The sequence below is a fragment of the Styela clava genome, chromosome 9 (genome assembly GCF_964204865.1).
Source record: "Styela clava chromosome 9, kaStyClav1.hap1.2, whole genome shotgun sequence".
NCBI lineage: Eukaryota > Metazoa > Chordata > Ascidiacea > Stolidobranchia > Styelidae > Styela > Styela clava.
In genome coordinates, this window is record NC_135258.1 from 14,260,716 (window position 1) to 14,274,156 (window position 13,441).

General features: G+C 34.6%; 1 protein-coding gene across 1 annotated transcript; it reads left to right on the forward strand.

Annotated features, from left to right (window-relative positions):
• Positions 1-519: 519 nt before the first annotated feature.
• Positions 520-12,305, forward strand: LOC120339486 (N-acylethanolamine-hydrolyzing acid amidase-like). Its single transcript, XM_039407624.2, has 8 exons — positions 520-770; positions 1,171-1,236; positions 2,328-2,516; positions 3,664-3,790; positions 4,266-4,430; positions 5,131-5,303; positions 10,494-10,623; positions 11,028-12,305. Exons 1-8 carry the CDS (start codon positions 601-603, stop codon positions 11,127-11,129), a joined length of 1,122 nt encoding a protein of 373 aa, XP_039263558.2. The 5' UTR covers positions 520-600; the 3' UTR covers positions 11,130-12,305.
• Positions 12,306-13,441: the final 1,136 nt, after the last annotated feature.

Here is a 13,441-nt window from a genome sequence, read left to right on the forward strand (position 1 = left end):
CTATATGGTGTCCAGTGTCATCGTGCCACAATTGCATATTCAGATTACAAAATAAAAAGTGATGTGTTTCTGTCTTTGAAAGTCAAATCGCAGCGTAGTTAGGTTTATTTCACACGAATCATTTGATAGCGGTTTAGAGCTTCTGGATTGGGTGGAATAGGTATTACTTGTATCGGTACCTAACTGATCACCAACGACTAACATAGAAATGTGTTAAAAGTTATGTTAGTTCTTCGTTTTGCCGTGCATGATGAAAAATAGGTGAATAAAGCTGTCAATAGTATTATGATTTTGATTCGGTTTCTGGATTCGTGCCCCAATTGAGTACCGTTCATAGAATAAAATACTGAAATATCAGTGTTATCATGCAGTCATGAATCGAAGAAGAAGAATATAGCATAATATTGGGTAATTATTTCTGTATTTACAGATATTAGGACACAGGTATAGCTGATGGTCATCAATCAAATACAACTTTCATATAAACAACGATATCATACAAAAAGCTAATCTTCTCTCTCTATACATCTTTAGAAGGTATTTTTCTTAATAATGTACTATATTCAACTACTGTGATAAGGTTACCTTCAAGCCAAGCTGATGTATACTGCATTGTCTGCAATTGTGTTTGTTGTTTTGCTAGCTGGAAGGGGCTTAAAATGTTCTCAACTTGCAAATAGTGGAGACTTTGTTCGACCACGTGAATATGATTCTAAAGGAGATATCCCACCTACATATATTGTGAATCTCGACTTACCACCTCGAGATAGGTGAGATTAAGTTTAAAGTATTGTGTATCGAAACATACTTATTATGTGCTGATTAGAAATGAAAAATTTTGATTTTTCTGTCATTAAAATTAAATTCAATTTTAGAGATAATTTTCTAAATATAGAACATTATAAAAATAACAGAAATGAACTAGTGTTTTATGAAGTTATACACCTATTTCGGGTCTTGTGTAGTTTTTTACCTCAAGCACTTCTAGTGGGCATAGCATAACGATTTTTGCACTTTTTTTAAAATATTGTCAACTTTCAATGAACTTGGGTAGAAGGTAAATCATTTTTTTAACCAAATTGACCCTTATGACTTCTATGGAGTTTCGAATGCATAAATGGATATTGTTTTTTGTTGTCTCTTCTATTAATCAGATATATTTTGTTTCAGATGGACCGATCTCATAAATCATTTTGATAGAAATCAGGTATTAAAGGTTGTTGAAGAGGCTTTAAAGTAAGACTTATAGTTATAGGGCGTCTATTACATTGATCATGCTTTTTTTATTGATTATAAATTTTTCCTCAAATTACTAGTTGTTGATAAGTCACGTTGTTATTAGTAATTTTTAAGAAAATGATTTTTTTCACCATTTTATCCACATTTACAAGTGCAAATTAAATTACAAGACCTAATTCAGGAATCTGTTCAATATATCTATTTTCAAACACTTTTGATTTTAGTCCAATGATTTAATTACTTAATTAATTAATACAACACATTTCGAAAACTCTATTGTGATTATTTCAATTCTTTCTTTAGACATGTCCGATTTTGAAATTCCACATGACCTCTAAAAACCTCAAATTGGTGTTACCTGTTATCACCTTTTGAATATAAATTACCGGTTCATTCACTTGTTTTGTTATTGCTTTCATATCTGATATTTCACCAAGATGATAGCCATAAACCAACCTTAGACATCTAGCTGGGCCACACAAAAAATTTAGTTTTTTTATGTAGACAACGAATTGAAAATTTCGGGCCGGTGGGTCGCCTGTTGCACACCCTGTCCTATTCCATTCTGTTTGCTTTTCACATATATAACCAGTAGTGAGCTGTAGCCGGAACGACGTTTCGGTTGTTGGATATTTCACTGCATTTGCGTTCCTGTGGTTGAAATAAAATTGTGATATAAAAAGTCTAGTTTCTCTGGTAAACTTAGTTATTAATTTATGTTTTGTTACATCATATTTAGTCTTTTACGTCACATCACGCAAATAATTAGTAGAGCAGCAACATGTAATAGATGTTTCCCCGACCTTTGACCCCATGAAAATTCATTCTTACCTTTCTAATAATAAGATTTGTATTGAATTGCTATGAATACTCTTATAATTTTTCACAAAAATATTTCATATAATTTCATTGCAGTTCTGTAAACGTCCGCGTCGTGTTGTGAAATGTGAATATATTACATTTTTGCGAATTAGGTGTGTTCTGGTTGTTACGATTTCTCCAGCTCATCACTGTATATAACCATGACTGTTAGAATACCTACCATTTGGATTCATCCTCAAATGTGATATCATTATTTTTTTTTACAGAGCTGTGGAAAAGAATCCATATATCAGAGATCTAGCTGTGAAAATAGCTGCAGATTTAGATAGATTTCTTCCACCGCCATATTCGGATGAGATACGAGGAATAAGTGAAGGATTCCAGATTGATCTTGGGCTTGTTGTTTTTGCAAATATATTCTATGACATGGAGGCATATGCAGGAAGCCCATTACGGTATTTGTTTGAATGTTTCCCGCCGCTGGTATTTATGTTATACAGAATGACCCCCTCTCAAAAAAAATAAACAGAAACCGGGTCAGTTAGAACATATTCTAGAAAATGTACATTTTGTGCAAAGCATCCTAAATTACTGAAACTTTTGGGTACAATCACATAAAAACAGGAATTCAAGTGTTAAATAATTATTTTTCCATAGAAGTAATTGGGCTATTCCAAGTGACACTACAGGATAATTTCAGAAATTTTGCATGTTGTTAGATGCAATATATTTTTACATTTTCAGCTGCATGTTTTGTTTCATTGTCCAAACAGTTGCTTTATTGAATATGGAAAAAATTGCACAAAAGTTGCACACGAGACTTACTTAGTGGATATAAAAAATATAGTAAAATATAGCGTGACACTACAGGACGGCAAATCCACCATGCACTAACAGTACGTTGTGTTGTGCTGTAAATTTTTGCGATGGTACAGGCACAGCAGAAGCCCATAATATTTTCTGGTGCAGTAGCTGAACTACCCCTCTATGTGTTGCTCAAGTTACTTAATGTAACACTGTAAATCCATGCCAATAATGTGCATATTGTATGTGATACTACAGGACATTTTTCCACTTCGGAATAGCAGCCCCGGCCCCTATCATCTCTTAAAATTCTGGTAATAAATCGTTAAATGGGTGAAGAAATGTCCTACAGCACTGCAAACATTTAAACTTTATTAACTTAAATCCAGTGCGTCAATTTCATATGAAATAACTGTACCACACAATCAAACACTTTGTGTCAGAAATCATCACAAAATATGTCAATTATACCAAAATTTCTACATTTCAGGCCATTTTTTATAAACCATCAAAAACCTGGGTGAAATTTTAAATTGTTCAAAGAAATGAATGCAGTCCAATAAAATTCCAATGTCTTTTGATATCAAAAAAAAAAAAAAAATTACTTTTACTACACTTTTTAAAAAATTGATGGAATTCAACTTTTGCTTGAAATGGCCCAATTAAGAAATTGATGGGTCACCCAGTATATACTTTTTTTCTTAATACTTGGCCTATTGTTTAGTAGAGATTTATGATTTATTCACTAGTAAATGAGCATTTTTTCAATATACTCATAATGCAATACTTATTCTTTAGCATGTGTACATCTATTGTGACAATGGATAGAGAGGGTCAGATCATCCATGGAAGAAATTTTGACTTTGATTTTGCGGACATACTGAGAAATATCACGGTTGTTATGGAATTTCAAAAAGGTGCCAAGGTTTGTAAATATTTTTCTACTGCGTTACAGAATTGATCGAAAATTTTTTTTGTATGACGCATTTTTCGCATTGTAATGGTAATATTTCTTTTCTAATACTTTCATAGTAAGTTATCTATATTCTGTAAATAGGTTGAGTTAGTCTCCTTGTTTTTGCACAGTCGTTTGGCGAATCACAACCCTCTGTTTACTAGTTTATGTCGATGGGAATAATTGAACCAGTTATTCAATTCAGACACACCAACCTGAAATTTCGGGCCTACCCATCTTTTGAAACAAATGACTATTGACTGTTGAGCCTATAACTTGATCTTCCCTGTCCTATGTTATAGTTATGAGGCTTCTTTTTTCAAAGGCGCCAAAAGACAGAATATTGGAAATCACAGTTTTTTGGTATATTATACAATTGGCGCATCTGAATATGTATGGTTAAACGTTTGATTGGCGAGGAAGAATATGATTTTACCTATTTCAGACATTGTTTTACGGTGTGGGATTTGCTGGCATGATTGGTCCCCAAACTGTTTATAAACCAGGAGCATTCACACTTTCAGTTAATCAAAGGAACACTGGAAAATGGTGGCTCAATTTACTGTCTGCATTGAGAGAAGCATGGCCAACAGTTTTCTATATCAGGGAGGTACGTATGCTCGAATTCCCATATTTTGAATCACAAATGTTCAAATCAACTTGCGATTGACAGAGTCTAATATTAGTAATGATAGAATACCTAAAAATTTAATGCAACCAAACACAGTGATCAGTTCATGAGGCAAAGCGATAATAACCATAATAGGAATACTACTACGAAGCACTTTATTAAGGAAATTTGTTCTAGGCATGGCACTCGCACTCACTCAGAAATCAAAAAGATTGATTTTTGAGTAAAGTTATCGACGACCACTACAATTACAAGAGACACTGACACTATAGTGTAGGATTGAGTGTTAGTAAACATGAGACTTGAAGCTGTTCATGTTAATATTGTCAGGAAAACGGTTATGAGGTACAATTAGTAATGCCTATAACTGGGATTGCCTTGTGATTCCAATTTAGAACATTCTAAATGGAAATATATTGCAAGGAGTTTAAGATAGTATCTACGACAGATATCATAAATTCTATGCTTGTTAGATTGTACTTATTATGAATTATCATGATTTTTAAAAATGGTAATTTACTTGGTAATTACGATTATCTAAATTCTTGAAATAGCAATTTTTTCGAATTCCTCATCGACAATATGAACCACCTAAGTCTAAAAGAAAAACTAGGAAAATTAGTATATCCTAAGACTTTGGGGTGAACAAGCTGATTTTCATGTACCATGCATTTTACAGGTTTCTGAAAGGTCCAACAACTATGCTGAAGCACTTGCAATGACAAAATCAATGCGAACTATCTCACCTAATTATTTTATTTGTGGTGGAATGAACCCATATGAAGGATTTGTTGGTATTGGAAATAGATGGGGAGCTAAAATCGAAACATTCAATAATGCTTACCAACACAAGTAGGACTGCTAAGTGCTAATTGATTTTAAATAGTCTATTACAGGAATTCCTAAATTTTATCTAGCTGTGTACTACTCGTGGATTTATTCTGTAACTACTTATTGTCAAACTTGATTAGTTGGTGACCTTAAAGAAATAAGAGGGGGTTGCCATGAAAGCTAGCTAGCTCATCATATGTAGTAACAGTATGCTACGCTATGCATCAGTGTTAACTCTAAGCAAATTATGAGTGCGAAAGTGCTTCGCAGTCGGGAAAAAAAGTGCGAAAGTGCTTTTGCCGATTTTAACAAGTTAGGTGCCCTAGCCTTTCATATGACCCATTTAAAACGGCATAGATACTCGAAAAAGCGCTCCTCCGGTTAATATTATGAATTAAAGAGAAGCCTTTTCCGAGTTCCCTTCAAGCGAATTCATGTTTAATTAAAACAAGCGAATTCATCGGCAACGAAATAACATCTGCTAACACCTGCCCCGACAAAACATTTTCATGCAATGTATCACGGTGTCAGTTGCTTACTCGCGTAAACAGCAAAGACTTCACATTTGTTACTCCTTCCATCTAACAGACACGAGGCAGGCTGGAAACCATATTAGTTACAGGGTAGATCGTTTGTACAAATCCCGTGCAAAATAATCCCCCCCCCCCCCTCCAAATATAAATAGCAATTAACTAATTAGGGTTAGGTGCGCTGGAAATTCAACTTTTCGATTTACCCCTAAACCTAATCTAATAATTATTAATTTTTGATTTTGAACCACTTTGAAAGTCGCCACCCACTGTTTTAAAAGATAGGTTAACCTACGTTCCCTCCGAAATATTATCGCAAGATACTCCCCTGTTTTAGGAGATAGGTTGACCTACTTTCCTTTCAAACTTTTTTCTCCGAAATATTACACAAGATCACTTTGAAAATCCTCCTGTTTCGTGAGCTAGCGTGACCTAATTTCTCATTTACATTTATATTATACTATTTCAGAGCTCACCCAAAGACAAGTAATTTTTAAATGTCGACATGCCTTGGTTTGCGTGAGAGTTAGTTTAAATCGGGCAGAAAACATCATATATTGGCAAAATGTTTAGTAATGCCATGTACTTTCAGCTTTCATAAATAGCACTCTTTGTAATGCTGCTGACCTAGTATCAAATATTCGCATCACAACGCCACTTGCGAGGTTTCCATATATTTCAATTACACTAATAGGAACGATGACACCAAAGAGTTTTCTTTTGCGAAGGTACACTAAATATAACGAGGGTGATTCTTGAGAAAAACATGAATATAAAAAATAAACGAATGAAATGATAGTGGTCCCAAATAATTTTGAGAGTGTCTCGAAATACCAATCCATTTGATAAATAATTTTTATTCGACCACATGACCGCTGATATCCTGAAAATTAATGTTGAAAGAGAATTACGCATTATCAGATATCGGACATCCAGTCGCGATATTCAATCGTTTATATGCACAAATTTCACATTAATAGTAATTGCTACCCAAGTTTGTGAAGTTTAGAAACCAACAAACAGAAAATAACTCATCCTAAAACACAATTAAAATTCAGTCGGCAATAAATTCGTCGCCAAGATGATGCCATACAAAACAAAAAGAGTTGGTCGCGAGAGTTACATGCGTTGTTTTTTAAGCAGAATGTAAAAAAATTTATAACTAATAAACGGGAGTTACGACGCCCTTTACACATCGTGTGTATTAAACTTCCCTGGTAAGTCCTATTATTATTGTACTTATACACCTGTTAGAGTATTTCGGACAATTTCGAATTTAAAATAAATGAAAACCCGGCATATAATAAAGACGCAAAAGAAAAATGAACATTTATTGAAAAAGTTATTATTTAAGAAAGACAACATGATCGTACAATTCCGCCAAAACCTCGATGTTCGCAAGTGAGATGATAAATAAATACTTCCCTGTATTGGATCCATTAACTTTAGGGTATCGTTGTTCTGCCAACAAACAGCCGGGTGCAAAATATTTCCGTCCTGTGATATGCTCACAAATATTCTCGATATTAATATCATACCCTCGCGTATGTACTTTCTATTAGCTCTTTAGTGATCCCTTCCATCCTTGGCCAAGTCATGTTTTGAATATGTGAACATTTTATTCGACCATACATGGCCGGCGGGATGTTAAAATTGTAAACAAGAGAGAGGTAAAATCAATCGCGAGTTTCGTTATAACGGCTCGTTTACGAATTGTTGCGCCTGTTATCGTCGAAAATGATTACATTTGTTGTATTTTGAGGCATTTAAGCAGTAATAGTTAGGGCATGACATCATCAAAATCGTCAAGTGAGATCTTGAAATTGCAAATTCCGTAAATAAAATTGTGAATTATTCGGTAACGAATTCAGCTTTAATGACCGTCGGGATATTGTTTTGTTGAAAATTATTATTAATGTGAGAGCGCCAAAAACATACAGTCCATACCGATGCGACTGCAATTTATATGGTCGCAATTGGTGTGGCGCGTTTATTAATAGTGTAAAATAAATTAAACGAATATTAATTATAACCAAGCCTGTCAGCGTGTTTATTTTCTGTGGGCAGGAATCGTAAAATACCATCTTGAGACAAATTCACTTCTATTATAAAATCTTAATTTTCAGTTATTATCTTTATACAAATAACGTGTGGCAACTTTTTACTTTATCGTCGACCAAAAAACCGCCCCACACTCGTCCAAACGTGTGCCGAGCTTGAACGACAGGAACAGATTCATCGACGACCTTAATTAAGGAAAATATGTATTTTATTGGGAATGCAAAATAAATGTAACAAAACGCATTTTTTTGTGATATAACTTTGTATTTTCGGAAACGGGTTGCCGTGAAAGGTAAAATTTGATCTTAATTAATTGCAAAAAGGTTTTATTTTAAATGTAACAAAACACATTTTTCGAGATACAACTGTATTTTCGGATACCGGGTGTCATGAAGAGTAAAATATGATCTGAATTAACCGTAAATAATGTTTCATTCCAAATGTATCATAACACATTTTTTGCGATATAACTTTGTATTTTCGAAAACGGAGCGTCTCGAAAATTATTAATCTATCGTCTAACTAACGTCTGGAACACATCATTTTCGGGGAGAACTCTAGCCCGCGAAACGTCATTTAATTTAAAATAGAGAATGTTTCACGCATTTCAAAACGGAAAATCACCAGTAAGTGGACAGGGATTCAACCCTCCGGATTCAGTATTCTATATCTCCGTGTCAGAACTTTCTGAAGAATGGAACAAAGAACCCGTCAAACCGCCGCGGAAGAAGGGGAGTATTTTTTGCACTAATAATTAGGGCGTGACAATATCAAAATCGTCAAGAAACTGGTGAATTTGCAAATTCCATAAATAAAATTGTGAATTGCTCGGTAACATTTCAGCTATAATTATCGCCGGGGTATTGTTTTGTTGAAAAAACGTTGAAACTTGAGGGAATTAGTTACAATTAGCGTCTGACCTCTATTAGGCACAAAAGCACTCGAGCCCAATCTTTTTAGCATTAAGTCGCATATGTAAAATATCCTGTAAAAGAAGTGCTGTTCATTGACGTCATCTCGTCTTATGACCACGCAGAAATGCCTTTATTGCCGAATTATTCAATCACTATTTTAAATCAACATTCAGGATTGGCACAATTTCAGACTTGCGAAGTTTATCACCATAGAAATACATGAGAAAGTTAATTATCGTCTTAATAAATATCTGCATCACGGTATGGACAATAATATTACCATTCGCATAAAATTAGGACGGTAAATCTACAAATCTTGATAGGTAATATTAAAGCCAACACAAATGTTAATTTGAGTCCTCAATGTCTTCAACAGCTGTTGCCGATGTGAACGAACGGGTAAACCCGAAATATCAAACTTCGATGTCCGCCGACCCACAAGAATTCATATTGTAAAAAAGAGAGGGCGGGAATATAGATTACCCAAAACCTGGATATCGCCGCCAAAACGATCGGTGACAAGAACAATTAGCGATTACAACGGAATTAACCAGTAAAAAGGCTTTGTTGCCGATTTTTTAATGTTTCCACCACGTTTGTTCGGTACTCCTTAAAAATATTCGATTCAAAAAAATATTGAATTTTGCCCACCCAACCTCGCATATCAATGAAAAATAGTTGTGTAAATATCGCAAAATTCCGGAAAATGCCACGTCCTTTCAACATTGTGATTACAATAAAATGGCACTTAAAGGTATTTTGTGAATTTGGTGATTTTGCAAATCTGTGACATGCTGCTAAAAGTTTCGTCTGATTTGAAAATCGTGCAGTTTGGTCACAATTCATCCAAAGTGACTATAACACGTAACACTTTTATAGTCATTTTGAATTCATCGATATCATTGATAGTCACATGACCACTCTCGTTCAAAGAAACGCACTGGTATTATTCCAACATCTGGTTTCCATCACCGGGAGCGTTTTTTGCGGGAGAAGCGGAATCGGTGTGCTTGTATAATAATCATATTATAAACAAGAATTTTGCCGTTAATGCAAAACTTTATCTCCTATGTCTGCATCTCATAGGTTAGAATTCCGGTAAATATCGTTATGATATGCAGAATTGAGTTACAAAAGTACTAGTATGTTACTTATTTGTCAACTTAATACTCGAAAATATTTGTTAACTTTGAATTTTTATTCCATTCGAAATCAGAAAAAAGTGCTATTTCTCTTCAAAATCGGAAAAAAGTGCTATTTCGCAGTCCCTAAAAAAAGTTGCGAAAGTGCTTCGCAATTTTCGCAAAAAAGTGCGCTAATAGTGAACACTGCTATGCATGTACATATCTAAATGTCAAAATTTCAATAATAGTAATAAAAATTCTAAATGCAGTCAGAATTTGTTGATGCTTCATTATATCTATCATATATTTCCTCGAATTGGTAACAATAACCAAATGATTTTAATTTACTAATGCGACGCTTTGTCACGCCTTTCGTTCTAAATTAGCCATTGTGCAAGCAGAACTACTCACTGTCTTTGGGATGGATTGGAATCTTTCCAATCAGACATTGTCTTCTAAATTTATTACACCCGAGATGTTAGATTTGCGATGCCAACATGGGTAATCCCAATGCTTCAGTCATTTGGCTGTCACCCTCCATGACTGTTTTCATTGAATTGGATCTTCGTGATATTTTCTTAGGTGGTATTTACTTGAAACGAATTATGATCCGTGGACTAAGCCTCCTGCCAGTGATGATCGTAGAAATGTTGCAATAAAACTTATGAACAGTATTGGACAACAAAATATGGATGTTGATAAGTTGTACAATGTGAGTTATCATTTTTTTGTGTAGGTTCTTAGATAAGTTTGACCAAGCAGAGCGGAGTATTAGACACTTGATTGCCATCTCAATGATTTAACGCAGTGACAGGAGCAAAAAAATGTATGGACTTTTACGCATGTGTGTGCCTTTTTAAACATAAACTATCGGATGAGGATTTAATTCAATTTAGGGATCTGAGTGTTGAGGGGCACACTGAATGGCTTGGCGGGCCGGTTTGTGGCACGCGGGCTGTCTGTTACACACCCCTGGTCTAAAGGATACCATCAGATGCAAGAAGATTACCAAACTTCATACTAGATCACGCTTCCTGTAGCTGTGATCATTTTTTGTGAACATATCAATATACATGGTAGACTATGTTGATGGACATCTTATATTTTTTCATCCAGGTTTTGTCTACACCACCAATATTGAATGATGGAACAACTTTCACCACATTAATGAGTGCTCGTAATGCTTCAGTCTATCATACTGTCATCAGACATCCCTGAAAGTTTATACTTTCTGTAAACGTTCTAAAGATTTCCAATTAGAGAGCATCAGCCACTTTCATTCGAAATGTCTCTCAGTCTTAACCATCATTCACAAACATTCTAAATATAGGTCATTGCAGTATATTTTTAAACATTGATTTGAAGTTAAGTAGGAATAGCTAAAAGTAAGGAATATCATCTCATTTTATCACTTCATCAAGCATTTTTATCAGGACTGCCTGTGACCTTCACCTCTTCAAAGCCTAAAGATTAGTAATTTTTTTAGTGTCTTTTTCTGATAGAAAACAGATGTCTTAATTTAAGTAATTTTGTTAGTGCAATATTAGAGTTAATTTTTACTTTACCTCTCATTGTGAGCGTTTTAGCACATGATACAGAAAACTCCAGCATTTCCAATGTGGTCTGAACCGTTGCTGCAGGGTCAAAAGTTACCTCCTAATGTATTCACAAAGAAGTTTTGCCAGTTGAGGAAATTATATCCTATTGATAAATACAGCAGATTTTATGAAGTTGTAATTGCAAATAGGTGCTGCTTCCCAAGTCTTAAAAGCATTATAATCTTGTGTGTGCAATTGTAGATGAATCCATTACAACAGTGGATCTGAAATTCTGTCAAAATATGTTGCATTCCTATATTTTTTGTTAATTTAGAAAGCTCTATTAGAGTTGTGTGTTTTGTCTTTCTCATAATATTTGTGCTCAAATCAGATTTGTAGAGAAATGCATTTGCCAACATGCAATATTTCGATTTACTACATCAATTATGTACTTCATTAAATGCAAACTGAGAAGGATTCACCGTACTTCAATTCAGGATTGCCGAATGAAACAATTTCACAAATAATCTTGCAAATAAGTCCTGCTCATTTGATTTATTGGATAAATATCAGGATATATATAAATTCTGCACGTAACAAGACACTTTTTTTTCGAATTCAACTGTAATTCAAAATACACAAATATGTTTCTTGTCTTATGAAGTTAGTTCAAACACATTTTTTGCACAAAAATTTTTCCTTCGCAGATGTTCTGATACATAACATATTATCAATACACTATGCACTTGTTTTTAGCCTGGAAAACTTTCTTTAGTATATAATTCTCGTTATTAGTGATTTGTTCCTTCGCCTCCATATAGTTATAATTAAATAATAAACATTATTTCATGTAAAAGTGACTTGTTATTCTGAATTTTGCAACGATAGGTATGGAATATTATCCCGGGAATTAGATACATGGTTGTTTTTGCTTATCGAAGTATCACAAGCAAGGGATGAGAGCGCAGTGTCATATTACATGTTAATTGTCTTGATGTCGAATTAGATCTGTGTGTAAGAAGATGACAGCAAGTGAATTATAACATGATTTTGAATTAAAGAATCTCCGATTGACTCCCTCAGTACCGTGACAGGCAAACAAATATGTATCTCAATAATTCAACTAACATTTAGTTAACGTTCAGACGCTGTGATTTATCAAAATACTGCTAGTTTCGGTAAGCTTTGTTTGTCAAGTTTTGACTAGTTTATGAGAAGGCATTTGCGCCGTCAATATTAACCCCGGGCAAGCATATCGCCATTGAATCCTAGAAGCGCAGGAGGAGTTGGTAGCATAAAAATCTTATTAGGGATTGCAAATTTTACTTACCCTCCTTATTGCGCCAGCCCTGATTTGATACGCATTGACCGAAATTCGACATCCCTATTATAACTATGACTTACTTGCCACCACCAGATAGCTTCGTTTATCGATAATATGCGATTTGTCACTGCACATCGTGGAGCGGGGTATGCAGAGCGGTGTTATTGCAGTGTTGCATTTGCGTAGAACAGCAATGGACATATTTCCGCCCAGGGCAAGACGAGCGAGCTAGTTCCTGCAATGAGCTGATGTTCCTGTGAATGAGTGTGTGAGTTTATCGCGTCTGTGTTAAAATGGTATAGGAAAGGTTGAGCTAACATTGAAGATGCAGCTTGCAGTTTCTAAGTTTAGAGTTGAAATAGAGAAGGGTAAGTTAAGAAGAAATCGGACAACCACAATTAGTAAAATTAATACGTATTAGTTTGCCATATATCAGTATATTGTAGTCTTAATTATTGTAGCCGTATATTGTATATCGGAAGCCTCAGCTTCCAATTCCACTGCAATGAATGAAAGTGCTAACTTATACGTTACTTCTGTGCGTCAAACCGCCCCGAACGGGTGTAGTTTATCATGTGATTGCTTTTTTGATAACATTGAATTAAGCCTCTGGGTAATCTTTACGTTTATATATCTAGACTACATGGTTATTCCTATTTGCATGTCAG